At 33.2% G+C, this 19,239-nt stretch overlaps 1 protein-coding gene across 1 annotated transcript in view; it reads right to left on the bottom strand.

Moving 5' to 3' along the window:
• The window catches only part of LOC125056929 (Down syndrome cell adhesion molecule-like protein Dscam2), a 169,924-nt gene that overhangs the window by 55,835 nt on the left and 94,850 nt on the right, over positions 1-19,239 (bottom strand). The window contains exons 4-6 of the mRNA XM_047660293.1: positions 2,634-2,832; positions 1,832-1,987; positions 244-375 (exon numbers count right to left, since the gene is read on the bottom strand). Coding sequence (XP_047516249.1) covers positions 244-375; positions 1,832-1,987; positions 2,634-2,832 — 487 coding nt within the window. The remainder of the gene's footprint in view (positions 1-243; positions 376-1,831; positions 1,988-2,633; positions 2,833-19,239) is intronic.

Below are 19,239 nucleotides of genomic sequence, written 5' to 3'. Positions count from 1 at the left end.
GAAGACGCGAAAAGACTTTGACTTTGTTTAGCAGTAACAATCTAGTTTTTTTCTTTGAAATATTAAGTATTCATTGCCGTTTGTTTAATGTTGAATTTGTGTATTAATGTACTTACTTATGTTTTCTGTTGCATATATATTGTTTATCCGTGTAATCTGTTTTGGCTTTCTATATTGTCGAAGTGATTTATTTTATAACATGTATGTTAGCTGTAAGATTACTAATAAATAAATAAAACTCACCATAATATTGACTAGTGTAGGTGTGATCAGTAACTCTATCCCGTACCCTACACCGGAATACGGTGTAGCGATCATCTGGGCTGACCGCAGCTATATATAGTGAGCCATCATCTAGACGCTCATAATTTGGACCTAAGAAAACAAAAAAGTATATGTATTACAGCTGATATAAAAATGTACCTACTACATGTATGTATGAACAGTAATATAAACTGTGGTTGGAATGTAGAATATTGCAGGCGAACAGCCGTCTGTATCTGACGCGTCGTCAATAGATCCAAGACGTGCTGTTTGTTATAACTTGACTATTATAACTTGATTATTTTGGGCCTGGTTAATACAGAAAAACATGAGCAGTTGGCCTAGTGGCGTCAACGTGCGACTCTCGTCCCTGAGGGAGGTTCGATCCCCGGCTGTGCACCAATAGACTTTATGTTCATGTGCGCATTTAACATTAGCTCGAACGGTGAAGGAAAACTTGCCTTAGACCCAAACAATCGACGGCGTGCGTCAGGCACAGGAGGCCTATTAGATTGACAAACGATCATGAAACAGATACAAAAATCTGAGGCCCAGACCAAAAAAGGTTGTAGCGCCACTCATTTACTTTTTGTTTTATTTTAATACAGAAAAACACCGAAGAACACTTGAGCATAGATAAAATAAAATCAATGTAACAGACACAGAAATCTATTTTCGCCAAATGGACTTGCTTCATTTACATTGGGGTTGAAAACGAAAGATAAGTATGCTTCAAGACTGGACCTTTCTTAATTTAATGGGCAGGATATAGCCGCTAGGCTTCTTAATTAAAAATTGGGATAAAGCCACGAAATTTTCAAGTTTTTACATAGCCTTAGGTTTGAATGCGACTTCAGACTTCTTTCATTCCAACTTCTTAATATAAGTCCGGAATTGAGTTTTATGTAATTCTCGAATTTTATTCTCTGAAAATGAGATATGTGACGGAAGCGTAATTTCGTAGCTCCTTACCCGAACTGAGTTGAAACATTCTTTTGACTCCTGTTTGGTAAGACATAAAGGAAAATTGTCTTTATATAAAGATATTTTCTTTATTACATTTTGGCATGTATAAAGCTTATAAAATACGTAGTAATAACGATTATTTCTAAAAGGAATTTAATATAATATTAATATAACATTCAAATCAATCTTGATTAGAAATAGAAAATCTAACTTGAAACGAACTTTGACAGTTATGTCAAAGTTTAATTCTTACTTTACAATGAACTTCTGTCGAAAGATGAAAGTAGAAAACTTTTAATAAGGTTTTAAAAGAACTGAAATGGTTTTAATTAGCACGAGACAGAAAAAAATGATATAAATCTGACGTTTAAAAAACCTTTTGGATACTCCTATACGAAATTTGGATAACATTGAAGAATAAGAGGCATATCAGTGAAGATCGGAACCCATTTGGGCATCGAGTAGACTTCTTTATATTTTCTTCAAAGATTCTGTAGACGTAACCGATACGACTCCTTTTAACTCGAATTTAACTCCTTTCTGACGTTCATAAGTGTATGAATTATATGAATAAAGTTATTTTGAGTTTGAGTGTACTCACCTAAGTAAGGGAACACACTGGTGTCGTCATCCGCGAACCACTCAGTCGCGGCGACGCGTTCGGCGCAATGTGGTGGCACCACGCAGCGGAGAACAGCCGCGTTGCCCGACATCACGTACTCATCTGATACATGCACCTCCCATGGCGCATTTACCACTGTAGATTAAAATACATCTTATCTTAAAATAAATAAATTAATTAGTAATTTTCGGTTTTAAAAATAATAGTAAAATATACGACTATGTTCGAAGTTCTCTATTAGTTATATATCTATAAGTGAACTGGTAAAATCATTAGTTAAAGATTATTATTAATGTATAATAATTGAAATCGATATGATTGTTTTTATAAACGCTAAGAGACACGATTTTTAGTCCACGTTTAATATAGAGGTCAAATAGAAGAACCAAAAAGATGTTTTAAGAACGTTACAATGTTCAAACGGTTAAAGAAAGATAATAAATATATTTGTTAAATATTTACAAAGTGTCTTTAATAACCGATAGAGTGCTACTGATTTTTATGAAACAATATGATCTCAATATTAATCGTGTCTCCCATTTTTAATAAGAAACAATTGAATATTTTTAACATTTCATAAAGATTTCAAATCTTTCAACAATTCTAAATCAGAAAGAATTCAATTTATTGTTACTTATATTTAATGAAGTTATGATTGTCAATATAGAAATACAAATAGAACATTTGTTTTGTTTTATAGTATCTATATAAACACAGAGTCAACAGTTTTTTTATAATGTATACTTCATACTATAATATGGTGATTAATAAGAATACTTACCCGCGTGAACGTGAATGTTTTTTGATAGAACAGCGAAGCCGCTCTTCAGCCTTAACCGACACCGGTACGTGGCGGTATGGACGTCACGCCGGAAGTGGTTAGCCGGAAATGGGGGGAACTCGAGCGAACCATTAGTCAACACCCGCCGAAGACCCGCTATTGACGTCACTGGCGTATTGTCCACCAGTAACCAGTCCAGCTGGAAAATTATATTTATTTAACTATATTTATTAACACTGAAAAATTAAAATCTTAATATATATAAATTACGTGTCACGTTGTTTGTCCGCTATGGACTTCTAAACTACTAAACCGATTTCAATCAAATTTGCACACCGCGTGTAGTTTGATCTAACTTAAAAGATAGGATAGCTTACATCTCAATTATTGCAAAATATTTGTTTATTATTTGATAGTCACAATTCTAACAGATGATGCTGTGTTGAAAGTACCAACGTTACACATGGCATGGTGGTCCCCATGACTGGTGTTCTCCTACCGTTTCCCTTGAATAGTTTACTACTATGTAATACAACAAAAACCTTAGCCACAACAACGCTTGGCCGAGTCTGCTAGTATTATATATGTATTGATTTTAATTTAATCTGTAAAATAAAATAAAAAACAAACGTTTATTATGGAATATAAGATACAGGTATCACTTATTCCACGTTATTAAATTTGAATCGTCATCCTTCCTCATCGGCAAAGAAGACTGAGGGTGGCCGAGAGAAAAAGCCGGCGTAAAACCTCTCGGTACTCTTTTAAAATAGCAAATCATCATACAAAATGACTATGTCAAACAACACTTATTTTAAAATAAATATCGCAAATTAATTAGAAGTAGCCTGTCTAGGACTAGTCCTAAGCCCTTTTATCAACTAGATAATCGTTAACTTTATAGTAAGCCTTTTTACACAAGTTTAATACATTTCTTAAATTTATTAAAATGCAGAGTCTCTGGGATTTTATTAAAGAAAAGTATACCTTTTCCCAAAAAAAAAGAATTACTAACTTTAGATAGTCTAGTACGGGGAAATTGCAGCCTGCGTTTGTTCCGAGTATTAAAATTGTGCGTATGTTCTATTCTAGTAAACTTATCACTATTTTTGTATACATACATAATATTTTCATAAATATATTGCGAGGGAAAGGTAAGTATATTATTTTCCTTGAATTAATCTATCAGAGATTCTCTACATTTTAAATTATAGATTGCACGAATAGCCCTCTTCTGCAGGATGAAAATCTGTAATCCCACAAACAGAAAATTATATAAAATCATTCTAAAAACGTTCCTCAGTTTGTTCGCGCCAGCTACGAAGTCTGATTTCCAGAGCCCTAACTTACCACCGAGCTAACTCGGAAGATGTCAGCTATCAGTAAAAATATATATTCCACACTTTAATATGAGAAGTCCAAGTACTATATTTCTCCATGACGTAGAGGCTTATTAAGGTTTTGCACAGAGCTTAATAAAATGAACTTGTATTCCTAGTGGATGTGCAAACGGTGTCTCATAAATGAATATTAAAAAAGTTGCTATGTGCCGTTTCTCGTGACAGTACATAAGCTGTTATTTATAATCCTTTGGGGGATATTCGGGAATGTTATAAGCCCCAAAATTTCGCTCCCTCGCGAGCCTTTTACCGCTGATGTCTTTTCTACGGTTTACCCGCAATTTTATAAATATTAAATTTTTAAAGAGAACGTTTAGTTAATTAATACTTACGTATTTATATAATATTTGTTGTTGTTAAAAATCCTTATTAGTAAATTAGGTTAGACTTAAATTACTTATTAGTCTTAAGTTAGGCTAAATCGTAATGTTCCATGATAAATAAAATAAAATAAAATAAAAAGCCTTTTATTTCTTGCTTTCTATAAGTATTACAATTTCATAACAATACTTAATTTAATGTTTTTTTAGCAAGAACCCTCTCCATGAAAGGTAAAGGCCTCCTCCAGAGAAGACCAGTATTCTCTGTTCTCTGCCGCTCGTAACCAATGAGTGCCTGCCACTTTTGTGATGTCGTCTACCCAGCGTGCTTTTGGTCTTCCTCTCTTTCTTTGTCCTAGTGGGCCTGTCCATTGTGTTGTCTCTCTTGTCCATCTATTATCGCTTAGCCTCGCTACGTGACCCGCCCATCGCCATTTGAGCTTTTGTGAGTAGTTGAGGGCGTCAATGGCTTGAGTTTTCTGTCTTATATGAGTGTGGCGGATCTTTTGGATTTTCCTTATTTTCAGAATGCTCCTCTCCATACTCCTTTGGCTGGATATAATTTTATTTTTTACTTTTCTAGTAAATTTCCAAGTTTGGCAGGCGTATGTTAATGAGGGCAGTAGGCAGGTGTTCATAACTTTCGTTTTCATTCGTATAGTCATTTTACTTTTGAGTATTTCTTTGAAGCTCCAGAACTTTTTCCATGTGATGTTGATTCTTCTCTCTACTTCTTGTTCGTTGTTTTTTTGGCTAAATGAAATTTGCTTTCCCAGGTAAATGTAGGCGTTTACATATGTTAGGGGTGAGTTTTCCAGGTATATTGGTCTTTCAGTATGGTTCGTCATGACGTTAGTTTTTGTTAGGTTGATTTCCAAGCCCACTTTACGACTTTCTTCGTGTAGAGCGTTAATCATTCCTTGTAGTTGGTTTGTATTTTCTGAGAGCAGGACTATATCGTCAGCAAATCTTAAATGGCTCAAGTAACGTCCTTTTATATTTATGCCAACTTTTTCCCAAACTAGTTTACCAATGATGGCCTGTAGCACCGCTATGAAGATAGTTGGCGAGAGTGGGTCTCCCTGCCGTACACCTCTGCTTATTTGTATGGGTGGTCCTGTAGTCTCTAGCTTGACTCTGCTAGTACTGTTATCATAGATATTTTTTATGACTTTTATATAGTCTAGTGGTACTTCTTGAGAGAGTAGCGTATCCCAAATTGATGAATGGAACAGAGAGTCAAACGCTTTTTGGTAATCGATAAAGGCAATATAGAGTGGTCTTTTGAACTCTTGGTATTTTTCTATCAACATCTCTAGCGAATGTATGTGATCCACTGTTGAAAAATTTCTTCTAAAGCCGGCCTGTTCTATAGGTTGGTATTTTTCTGTGCTTTCTTTTATCTTTTTCTTGATTATTGAGGAGAACAGTTTATATAGTGAAGGTAGTAGGCTTATCGGTCTGTAGTTATTTATGCTATTAGGGTCTCCTTTTTTATAAAGCAATATAATGTTAGACTCTGACCATTGCCGAGGTGTATTTGAGCTGTTCAGTATCTGGTTAAACAGTAGAGTTAGTGGTTTTGCTAGGAACTCGCATCCAGTTGTTATGATTTCGTTGGCGATACCGTCGGGGCCTGGGCTTTTCTCCGTTTTTAGTGTTTTAATCCCTTTAATCACTTCAGAATCTTCTATGCTTGCTCTCGTCTCTCCTCTATTTGTGTCTGGTAATTTATATCCATATTGGCTCGGTGTGCTGTATAGTTTCTTATAGAATGTTGTTGCTATTTTCAGTATATCTGATCTATTTTGGGTATTTTTTGTTTTATCTTTCAACTCTTCAATCCATAGTTTATGTGTTCTCAGTTCTTTGTATGCCTTCTTGACGCTGTTTGAAATATTAAGGTGTTTTTCGAAGGTTCTTGTGCGGTGCGCCTTGTAGTCTAAGTAGATACATTTACTAATGAGTTTGTAGAGTGCTTTTAGTTCGTTTTTCATGGCTCTTGATTTTGGTTTTGTCTTTTGTAATTCTTGTCTTCTATAAATTAAGGCCTTTGTGCGTGCTGATAGTATCTGGTTTTTCCCTTGATTTGTATTGGGTGAAACCTCGTAGGCTTTTTTTAGGCTGGTGTCTATTGCGTTTATAATATTATCGTAGTGATTTTGAACGGTGTCCTCGTCTCTCCAGTTCTTAAGTAAGTTTGTTATGCAACTATTCAGCGTTTGTTTGTAGGCTTGTATTTCTTCTTCGTTTTTTAATTTGGATCTGGAGCATTGGCCGAACATACACCGACTTTTTGTTATGGGAAGAATGTTAAGTGTCGCTCTCATAGGTCTGTGATCCGAGGGGTAAGTGATGTTTAAAGACTGTATGTTGGATATGTTTTTGTGTAAAGTTGTCAAGATATAGTCTATTTCGTTTTTTGTTTTGCCATTAGGAGATCTCCAAGTCCATCTTTGTTTACTATTTTTTTTGAAGAAGGTGTTCATGATAGACAGATTATTCTCGTGCGCAAAATCAATGAGTCTCTCTCCTCTACAGTTTCTATCTCCGTAGCCGTGGTTGCCAGTAGCGGCTTCATTAGGATTGGTTTGTCCTATTTTGGCGTTAAAATCTCCCATGACTATGATATTGTTATCTGAGAGTTGTATAGCTTTGTCGACAGTACTGTAGAAAAATTCCGACTCCTCGTCGGTCGACGCCTCCGTTGGAGCGTAAACTTGAATGATACTTAATTTTAAGTTATTGATATTCATCCTTAGCAACGCTACTCTTTCTGATAGTCCTGTGAAGCTTATGATGTATCGTTTTAGATGTTTTTTGACAATAAATCCTACTCCATACAATCCTGGCGTTTCTCCAATGTAGTATAAAATAAACTCGTCGTGTTCTTCAATCTTGTTTCCAAGTTTTCTAGTTTCTGATAGACCAATAATATCAAACTTTATATTTTTCAAACACTCTGTTAATTCCAATAATCGTGAGTATGTCGACAAAGTTTTAACATTGTATGTTATTATGTATAGGGTATTATGATGACTGTTTTTTGTACTGTTTGTTTTTATTTTCTCTGGAGGGTTTTGGTCGTGATCTTCCTCGGTGACCGGCCGGCTTGGAAGATTAGTTGGGGGAGTGAGGTAGTTTTTTATTTTTTTGTTGTTATTGATAATGGTTTCAGTTGTTAGTTTTTTGGTCGTTCTGTATTGGTTTGTACGTTTTCTCTCCTTATAAAGTTGAGTAAATTTTGGTTATTTTTCTTCTTTGCAGTTGGCGCTGGAGATATGCTTAGTTGTTTAGGAGGCGACTCAGAATTATTTCTTTTCCTTTTTCCACCGCCGAAGTCCTTTACTATGAGATTATCTCCCCTAAGAAATGCAATCCTCCCATTCCTTCTTTCTTCTTTTAATTTCGGCAAAAGTTGTTTTCTTTTTTCTAAAGTTTCTTTTGTAAAGTCCTCTTCGATATATATAAAAGGAGGTAGATTTTTCTTATTCTTAATTATCTCATTTCTTTTCCAGCATGTAACAAATGAGACAAGAATAGGCCTGGGTTTATCACGTTGCCGTTGTTCTTTTCCGATTCTAAAAGCGTTGTTAATTTCGTTACTTTCTATTGTAACTATTTTACGTAGGGTGGATACGATGGTTTCTACTGTAGAGTTTTGGGTTTGGTCTTCTTTTAGTCCATATACTATAAGGTTATTCCGTTTTTCGTATTCTTCTAGATGTTTAACTTTGTTTTCTAACTTATCTACTTGAGTTTTCAGCAAACTGTTTTCATCTATCAATATCTGCAATTTTTCTTCTAGCATTTCAGTGATATTTTTGGTTACTGCTATTGTAATGTCTTTGGTTTGTGTTGCCATTTCCTCTTTAATCTTACTCAAAAATTCCCTCATATCAATTTCCATTTTGTTTTGTATTCTTCAGTTCCAATTTTTATTATAATTTTATTTAGGAATATTGTATAAAAACAATGAAAAAAATAAAAAAGTAAAAATAAAAAAAAAGTAAAAATATAAATTTAGGACTAAGACGGATTGGAACCCCGACTTCGGAGTGCATGTAACCACTACGTGTCTCTCCGAGCCACGCGTCGTTAGAAATATCAATTGAAATTAATGTTCATATGACTTCGTAAGTCGCGCTAAGTTAAAGCTGACTCACAGTTGTTTACTGCGTGCACTTTGTTCACGAATAATAAAATTATTTCATCACATTGATTGACGTTAATTCATACAAAACCTTAATATCCAACACTAACCCTATGCTATATTCTAACAATATTTATTTGTTATGATACAAGTATAAAGATACGAAGATGTACATAGTTAGTTAATGTTTTTATATTATACTATAATTAACTAATGTCCTAAATTAACTAAATCTAATGTCCAATCTCCTATTATTTCGGCGATGTTAAACTTTGTAAAATAAATTGCACAGCAGTTATTTTGTTTTCACTAACAGTTAATTATATTCTGATAATTTTAAAAGTTTATTGCATAAATGTTATCCTCAGGTAGTTTACTGTCCTCCGATGATAATGTCCACTTCTTTACCTTGTACGATTTTAGTGATTGGTATTGGTAACGCCCTCTATTGTCGGACCTCTGAAGTACTTATAAAACTTGACCGTCGATCGATCGAGACGATCAAAGTGGACTTTGTTGTTATGGTACAGGCACTCTATACTAGATGGCGTTATCGACTATGCGCTATTGTTATCTCTTTGCATTCTCATTTAGCAAAAATAGGTTATATTTTTATTGATTTTGTTGTAAAAGTTCACAAATCTATAATTGATCGACACTTTAAATTTTCAGTAATGAACTTTAATGTTCCATGATGTCTTGTAAAAGCACGTGTATAAAATATACATATATATATATAATACGTGCTGACCCGGCAAACGTTGTTTTGCCATGTATAATATTATTTCCAAAATTAAGGGTTGTATGTATTTTTGTATGTTGTATCATAAAAAAATACAGAACAAACAATATTATCTAAAAATTTGGGGGTTGTTTAGAGGGTTGAAGGATCTCAAACTAACTGAATATGCTTAAAAAATTTCATAAGAATCAGTCGAGCCTTTTCGGAGGAGTACGGGAACGAATATACACGTGAATTTTATATATTAGATTATACAGTTTGTCGAATTTTAAGTCTGTGTTACTCATATATACTGTATTTACAAACTTATTATTTAAAAATTAATATAATATATAAGTAAATTATAGGCTCACTACCAGAATGAGTGGCTTTTGCTTTAATGGAAGAATTTTCTCAAAACCTTCATTTTCCAATAGAGCAACACCACAAAGACATAGTAAAAGACTGTAGGGGTGTGTATACCACACATTTTGTATTGCGAAAGTGTGTAGCGTTCAATTGGTAGCGCCGATCGTTCTTTCCACGCGCAATAAAATATTAGCTACTAATTATGTTTAATTTCCTACACACTCCTTAACTAGGCCACACAGGCGCACACCAAAAAGTCGGTATAATTAAGGTAAATCAATACTGAAACTCCTCATTAATTCACAGCTGCTCATTTTAGCATTTTGTTAATTATTTGACGCTTCTGCTATTGTATATCTTGCCCCACATTTCTATCTAGGCCGTTGGAGAAATATGACGTTTTTTAAAGATTATAATTTCTAGAATTTCCAAGTTTTACCCGTGACCGCGATTCCTTTAGGTCAAACAATGTTTATTTACTTAGGTTAGAAACTGATGGATTTATATAGGGTCTGAGACAAAACACTATCGTCGAACAAATTTGTATGGGAATGACATCTCACGATGGATTGTAAGAGTTTTATTGATAGCTAACTGGCCTGGCAATAACTAAGTTATTCCTTCCAGCCTTGCGATTCTGTAACTCACTTTTCAAACTCTCACAGCGGTTTTCGCAGTGGCGGTCGCGCTCAAATCAGTCGTGAAGCAGTCATTTTACGATTTGGCATTCTGATAAGGAGGGAGCTTGTAGTTTATTGTTTCTCGTGTATTACTTATAGTTTATTGTTTAATAGTAAATTTTCGAGAAATATCTACTTCTCGAAAATTTACTACCTTCATATGAATATTGAATACATTATTTTATTTCAGCAGAGACTTTACCATATCGACGGGATTAAAATGTTTGACAATTACGAAATCTACTAACATTTTTTTCGTCTATTTTCCATATTTAATTCATGTTTTTAAATACCGAATAGAACTCCCGGCGTGTAAAATAAGCCCATAATTTTGATCAGTAATTAATCGATTAATAAGAAGGGAGTAGGATTTTAATCATTACACTAAAATTTGATAAATTAATCTTCAAGTACATAATAAGATTTGTCTAATTGAAATCAGATACAACGAACCTATTCTCATTACACGCAAACACCTCATACTGGTGTAAGAGCTAGTTGATGTAGTTCTTGGAGTAGAATGAAACACTCCAATAGTGAATTGATTTAATATAATTCACTTCACTGGCTTTACTTGAGCTCTATAACGTCAAACTTAAACAAAGGAATTGCCCGTGCGCATGTATCACCTTATTTTATAATCTATTCCCTGATCCGACTCGACCATCTTACTTCGGAAAGATGTTCGACGTCAATCCGTAACAATTCGTAAACAACCGTACGAGTCAAATGCGTCAATAAATATTAAAAGCTAACTCTAGTTTTAAATAAAAAAACATAGCTTTATCTATCTTCTCTATCTATAGATATATATCTTTAATTCTGTAACAAAGAATTTTTATATTATTCTCTGGTACACATTAAAAACCTTTATGCAACCTGCATAGGATGTAACAAGACCATTCAATTCACTACATATCGAGTTTGTTCATACATCTTTTGAAATAGTTTGCGATTGACCGCATCTGTGGTTTTGTTTCGCTTTTCGATGTTTGTACAATCCCCATACTCCCTTATGCGGTTAACAAAATTTATTGATTAATTCATGAAATAGAACAAATATTTTTACGGAAATAATGTTTATTATTTCACAAGGTTCAATGACATCGAAATATGTTGGACATAAGTTGATTAATATAAAACAAAGTATGTGGGCAGCAACTATGGAGTAGAAGTACTAATAATATTCCTGTAAGCTGTGTGTATAACAAATACAAATATAACACTTAGTAACATTTTATCTAATATATAAAATTCTCGTGTCACAATGTTCGTTCCCATATTCTTCCGAAACGGCTCGACCGATTCTTATCAAATGTTTTATGCATATTCAGTGAGTCTGAGAATCGGCTACTTTTTATCTTTCAAACCCTTAAGTTATAAGGGGTGTCCACCCCAAAAAACTTTTTTATTTTTTAGACATTTTTTTTTGCTTTTATGTTTTGTAATATAGCATACAAAAATACATACATCCTACGACCAACCCCTATTTTTAATATAGTAGATAGTTTTTATTGAACTAAAAAAAAGTTTCCTAGAAATAATATATGTACATGGCAAAACAACGTGATCATGCCGGGTCACCCAGTAAAATTATAAAAATAAAGAAAATTTATTTCAAAGTCTGAGGAGTTAGCTGTGTGTATAACAAATACAAATATAACACTTAGTAACATTTTATATACTATAATCTATGACTGAATATTGAACTATAAGTAGGCTGACTAGACTGCCATATTACATACCAATTTAAATAGGTATTAAATATGAAATTAAATATTATTTTAACTGAGCGAGTAACTTTGATATTATAAAAGATTTTTACGTAATATCAAATTAGAATGACACATACCAGTATCTTGGTAGTACAACTTTCTTTATATAAATACAATGTGTTTAAATATGATTGCGAAGAATAAACATATTTTTCATATAAAAATATCTTACCTTCATCAATCTTAATTTACGTTCAGGAAACGTGATAAATGATTCTTGTATGAGAATAGATTAAATAACATTTTGTAAGATGTCTTATTGGAATGTGCTTTTTGTTATATTACGAGTTACACATTAATTAAAGGGACTCCGAAACTAAAATCTAAATTGAATTAAAAGTTGCTTGCAAGTTTAATTTCTTAGCAATCACATTGAGATGTGTGAAAACCAAGGTCTTGTGTTATTCCTCAATAAATCATCACAATCTATATAAATAACAATTAATCGCAATATATGTTTCTAAGCGTAAATGGCTACTACTACTTCGAAATTAAAAATTTGTCAAAAGTGATTTAAAATTGTGTTAGTATACAATAAAACAAATGCAAAATGAATTTTAATAACTTTTTATAATTACATACTTAGAAAAAAATATACACTCATATAGTTTCAGCCTTATTAATCCGTTATTGTTATTCAAAAGCGCATTAAAGATACATACCAGAGCGAACCTAGTAGACTAAAATTGGGACGGCTGATGGCGACGTGTATCTCGTATATACATATTAAATTTCTCATGTTAATAAAATACATTGTTTTTTAGATGAGAAATAAATTCTTTAAACATTTTATTCCGATCTTTGTTCTGTTTTCAGCTCAAGCCCTCGTAATCGTACGTAACGTAAACCAGAACAACAATTTATTTATTTATTTTATTTATTTATTTATTTATTTTCTCACAAAAACTTAAACTTAGGACATAAGGAAGTGACAGTTATATTATACTTCTGTTTATGGAAAAAGCTAGTCTGTGTGAGACTGATGCCTGCTAAAGGTAATAGTACCTGTGTTACAGGTCATCAGGCCTCCACCACTTCGGATCGACAGAAGATACAATACAATACAATACAATACATTACATTACAACAATAGTACTAACAAAAGGATTATTGCAGATTAGAACACTGTAAAATGATTGTATAGCTGATTATGTTAACAAATGCAATCTCGTGTGTTCGTAGCGAAGAAACCACAATGCGTTCGTTCGCAAGGCACTGACAATACATTCTACAGCTACGCTGAATAATTGGTCCGCCAACAATAAATCTGTTCTAAGCTGTATGCTTTGTCATCCCTCAGTACAATTTATATTAAATATCCCATCTCCCATGGAACGGAGTCCGCGATTTAATAAATGTTACGTGACATAAATGAATTGAGCGAACTTATTTCCGGGTCTTTCGCAGTTTTAGTTGTGGTTACAAACTAGAATATATATCTGAAACTAACCAGATATAATTTAATTATTACCCATGACGCTGTTTGTGCATTTTGATGTCCCATGTATACACTTATTTATACTTTTTTTATTGATGATTTTAAAGGTTTGTGGTCTGTGCTTATGGAGTCAAAGAAAGAGTCAGGATTGGAACACGAGCCTTATAAAACGTCGATTAAAATACAGTGATTGTTACTATGGTTACAGGGTTAATTAAATATAAAAGGAACGGTGGCGAAGATAACAGAGTTCTAACAATGATACCCGTTTAATGTGCGTGCCAAATGCGTTAATAATTTTCCTACGAAATTTTACTTAAATATATTATCTATATTTAAGTAAAATTTTTGTATTTATATTTTTTTTATTAGCGGAAGTTTTAAAAAAAAGCGTTTTAGATATTTTCCCTACTGAAATACCGCTATCTTCCACCGCACAAAATCTGCTAGTTACTACTAGTACTACTACGTACTACTAGCTACTAGGGTCAAAATGACTCTAGTTGCCCCTTCCAAAATGTAGTTTCATATGGAGGAGAATGGACCACAAACTCTATACTTACTCTTTTAGATTAGTTTTTACAATATTTTGTATAAATTGATTTGATAGTTAAGACCATGTACCTAGAACAAAACAAACTACTATACTAAAATAAAATAGGCGCATGGTGTTATAAAAAAAATGCAGCAGATAACTAAATTATTATATAGATACATGGTTCTCACATATTCACATATATATACAATTACTTTCAACCAAATCAAAGCCCTAGTAATAGAAGACAAATTGTATTAACAGTTGATTGACTTTTTATTATAATGACCAGTCCTTTGTGCTCAATGCACTTTGATGCATGCACCAACAAACCTATGAAGTTCCATAATTAAGCAATAAGGTTGAATTAACAAAGGGGAATGCGTTTTTAATAACCCTTTATAGCCAAAGGGTTTAATTTTGACACGTCCACGCTGCAGGCAAATTTAGACATGGTGTAATGCACACAGATATAATTATGTGTTCAATATAGGCAAGAGATGTGGTCTGTTTGTAAATAGTGCTAGCTATAAATAGGTTTTCGGTGAATGCATTTGATAGTAATTAATTTTAAAGTAAGTCGATAGTAATGAATCTACGTACATGGTGAACTAGTGAATACATGAATTACTTTCATTATTGATAAGTTGTTTTTTTAATTGTCTCTGCACAAAGACATCATTTAACATTACGATCTAGCTTAACTTAATACTAATAAGTAATTTAAGTGTAACCTAATTTAGTAAAAATAATATTTAACAGTCTCTTTAAAGGGAAGACACTCTGTTCTTGTGTACAATTTACTCAGAAATATAAATTAGTAAAAAACAAAATTGTTAATTTACCTTCATAGTAAAAAAACAAAGGAACGATTATATAACATGTTATAAGAATGGGTCTATAATGAAATATAATAAGAAGTTACGCGACTAAATATAGCTTTTAAACTTTAATTTTCAGTGGTTGTGGTCAGCAAGACACTGCCACAGATTACAGACAAAAATTGATATTATGGTTGGTCATTCTCTCTATCGAAATATTTTCGTTAGATCGAATAAATATATCTTCATGCTCATTGATTCATCAATATGTTCTATGGAATCGTCTCACACTGCTCTACATATGAACTAAGACAAAATGTATTGGTCGAAACATTAGTTCCTAAGTGTTTTCAACTCAATATAAAAATCACCCTTCTATATTAGTATAGATGATTCTATATAGTACAAATACATACACGTAATTATGACACTAAAATATATTGGATTAACAGGTACAAAGATATCAATTTCAGTTATATACTTTTATAAAATCCATATTGTAGCAAAAAGGAATAAAAGGGATCATCCTATCAAAGTTCCATATTTCTCTTTGAACTTTCCAGTTTAATGGAAGTTTAGTTTTGTTCGGAGATCGTTAAACAAACACAGCTTTGCTATTAAGCTCATCTGTTCTTATAAAACAATTTCTTTTCGAACTTTTTACATGAAATAGATGAGGCAGGTGTGTCGCAAGTGTAAAGCGAAACAAATGAGTACACTTGGCTCGTGCATTTGGGAACTGCAACTTTTAAATCAAAGCCTATAGTTTCAAAGAAAAGTAACATATTCTTATTACATGAATAATATTATTACTATGATATATACATATATATCGCTCTTTTATTGAAGAATCCTGATTCAAAATGGTTTGGAAATACTTCAGTGGGCAGCTGGTTTCACATAGTGGTGGTGTGCGGCAAAAACTTCCTTAGGGACCCTTAGTTGTTGAACGACGGACGTTGAGGTGATACGGTTGTTATTTTGTATTTGGCGATTAAAAAGAGTGGCGGAGAGTTTCTTGATATTTCTTCTTTTCCGCTCTACGCCCTAGACTTGCGAACTGGTAGTATATTTAATAACATCTTTTCTGTTGACATTCATAAGTGTGCTTGGTTACTTATATGAATAATGTTATTATGCAAGCGGTGGCCCGCAGTGAAGTAGAGCACACCAAGCTTCTTAAAAGCTAATTTAGCCTTCCCTTGCAAATGACCACGAAACTGAACGTCATTCGATATGTCAACGCCTAGTATTCCGATGCTTGCTGAGGCATTAAGGAGAGAGTCTTCGAAGACAGAAGTAGCGCCAATAATTAAACGGAAATAATATATCTAACTAGTTGATCCGGCAAACGTCGTTTTGCCATGTATATCATTTATAATAAAAATTAGGGGTTGTATGTATTTTTTAATGCTGTATCATAAAAAAATCAAAAACATTTTTTTTATCTAAAAATAAAAAAAATATAATTTAGGGGTGGACTACCCTTAACGTTTAGGGGGATGAAAAATAGATGTTGTCCGATTCTCAGACATACCCAATATGAACACAAAATTTCATGAGAATCGGTTGAGCCGTTTCGGAGGAGTTTAACTACACACACCGCGACACGAGAATTTTATATATTAGATATTACACAGTATATACACAGTTTAAAAGATTTCAATTAGATTTCATCCTATTTAACTTAATAGAATCGCTTGAATCTACGCAATGCAGCACAATACAAAGCTATAAATTGAATTCTAAGACAATACTATAAACTTTAATGCCTTAATTTTCCAACGCAGCCAATGAATAAATTCTATTACTTTTTTATGTGCTTTTTATTCATTTCATGGCGTATCGTGAAGTATGTTTGAAGAGGACATGAGGCAACCGAGATAGTTTCTACCATATTTGTAAAGGATTGTGTTCGTATGCAAATACGGCCATATTTTCAATTTCACCTCAAATACACAGCTTGATTTATTCCAGAGCTTAGGATAACATTTTCTTATATATAACCATGTTATTTTGTATTTACAATTTTCGACTCTAAAGTGATAGTAAAAAAAATTAAAACAAATTTAAAAAGTTTGGTCCTTATGGCAGTCTACCTTTAACGTTAAGCGAGGAAAGCATGAGCTCTGGGGTGACCGGTACTATCCAGGCGCCAACCTAAATCTTTAATAAGCATCTTTGCACTTGAACCCCACGACCCAAGAGTCTGTACTCCAAAGGGAACAAAATCGAAGTTGGAGGAAAGACTCATATATTTATGGCGTTTATTATTTTCTGCTTGCTCTGCAGCGGCCCCAGCTTTTTTGCTTGTCAGACGGAGGTGAGACAGGGCAAACGTTTCACACAAGTAACATCCCATACTAAAGCCCGTTCCATTTTCCAAAGGATCAACGACGTCCCATCCGGCCGCTTGCCATCGCCTCTTTGCGATGTCTATTGGCTCCAAAATTGCTGGAACATTGACGGAGGCAAGAGAGCGGCGCGGCGAAAAAAACCACCTGCACTCTTTAAATTATGTAATTTTAATTATATATATTCGAGTATGTTAAGGCTAGCCGTTCTGAGCTTAGTTTCATCACTGGGCGTTAAGGCAGAATACGATATACTTTCTGTATCTCCTCGACGTCCGTCGTTCCATAACTTATTGTTTTTTAAGGCAGTATTAGCCGCGCCACACCACTATTTCGAACCAGCTGTCTCCTGAAGTATTTCTGAACCAATTCGACTAAGGTTCTTTCTAGAAAAAGGGCTGACAACACACTTGCGAGCCTTTTGGCAATGTAAGTGTTCATGGGCGGTATTACTTAATATGAGATGAGCCTGCACGTTTCCCTCTTGTTATACATTATACATATATAAAGCCCTTGAGCTGAAATAATGGTTTATGATATTAATGCAATTTGTTTTATTATATCCACAAATTAATGTTATTTTACGCAATACTTAAAGAACTTTTTGATTCAGTTATACTTGTATAATATTTGTATATTACACATAAACTGTACAATTTTGTGGAATTTCCATTTCTATATACCTAAAGTGAACTGTTTTCATCACACAACAAAGCGTATTTCATTAAACCAAAACTCAATAGAGATTTAGTATTTTCATACAATATTTTGGTATTGCCTTTGAAGTGAAATACTTGAAATTGTAATCGTATATTTCACGAAATAAGCTTGAGTTGTCGAATGATATTAAATTTATGAAGCAATCAAGAAATAATAATAAAATCTTTCGCCCAGAGTTCATTGTTCTTAAGTAATCATTCTAAAAACTTCTCTTATATAATTTAGGAGTAGCAGTATTTTAGCATCTATTTTATTAATAATTTTTTTTTATAGCCAAATAGGTGCGCAACTTTCTGTTCCAGACACGCCGTTGTTGGGTCTATGAACAAGATTTTCCACTGTGCAAGTGATAATTGCACATACAAAAATAAACAGCACAGTATAAATTAAAATTCAAGGCTGTCTACTTATTTATTTATTTCCAAAAGTTTACCAATGCTCGGCACACATACATTGGTACATAGAAAAATAAAATATAAGATTTAATGTAACAAGCACTTATAGGCTTAACAAACACGAAGGAAAAAAATATATCGATTCATAAATTACCAAAATTAAAGGATAATTTATTTAAAAGTGTGAAGGGAGCAACTATGGATATCCAGACCTAGCTATCAATCTGGATATCGGTGAGTTTTGGCGAAAGCGCGTTCTTCTGAAAGGCCGGACAAATTGGATGATGGGATGCCTGGGGTATCGGGAGGGTACACGAAATTTAAATTGTCGGTTGAGAATCGTTTTAACCATTGCTTAACCAACCAAAAAGAAACCTTTTTCTAAAACATGAGTTTAGAAAAAGGTTTCTTTTTAATTGTTTCACACTATGTTTGTATATAAATCCCGGATTTATTTGTTTCATCAAAAAGAGATATATATTCATAATGAATTTCTATATAATACAACTGTAACCATCACCTATTAAGAATATATAATGTACTAGCTGACCGGGCAAACGTCGTTTTGCCATGTATATCATTTATAATAAAAAAATAGGGGTTGATCGTAGAGGGGTGAAAGTTAGGGGTTGTATGTATTTTTTAATGCTGTATCATAAAAAAATAGAAATTAAAAAATTTGTCTAAAAAATAAAAATAAAATTTAGGGGTAACCCCTAACATTTAGGGGGATGAAAAATAGATGTTGGCCGATTCTCATAGATACCGGATAAGCACAAAAAATTTCATCAAAATCGGTCAAGCCGTTTCGGAGGAGTATGGCAACGAAAACTGTGACACGAGAATTTTATATATTAGATGTATGTTTTTAATTATAATAAAGTAAGAGACGCATCAAAAACAATATTTATTTATGTAAGTTAGT

Source organism: Pieris napi, chromosome 2 (assembly GCF_905475465.1).
Source record: "Pieris napi chromosome 2, ilPieNapi1.2, whole genome shotgun sequence".
Classification (NCBI taxonomy): Eukaryota; Metazoa; Arthropoda; class Insecta; order Lepidoptera; family Pieridae; genus Pieris; species Pieris napi.
The sequence above is the reverse complement of the archived record's forward strand: the minus strand, read 5'-3'. Positions and strand labels throughout refer to the sequence as shown.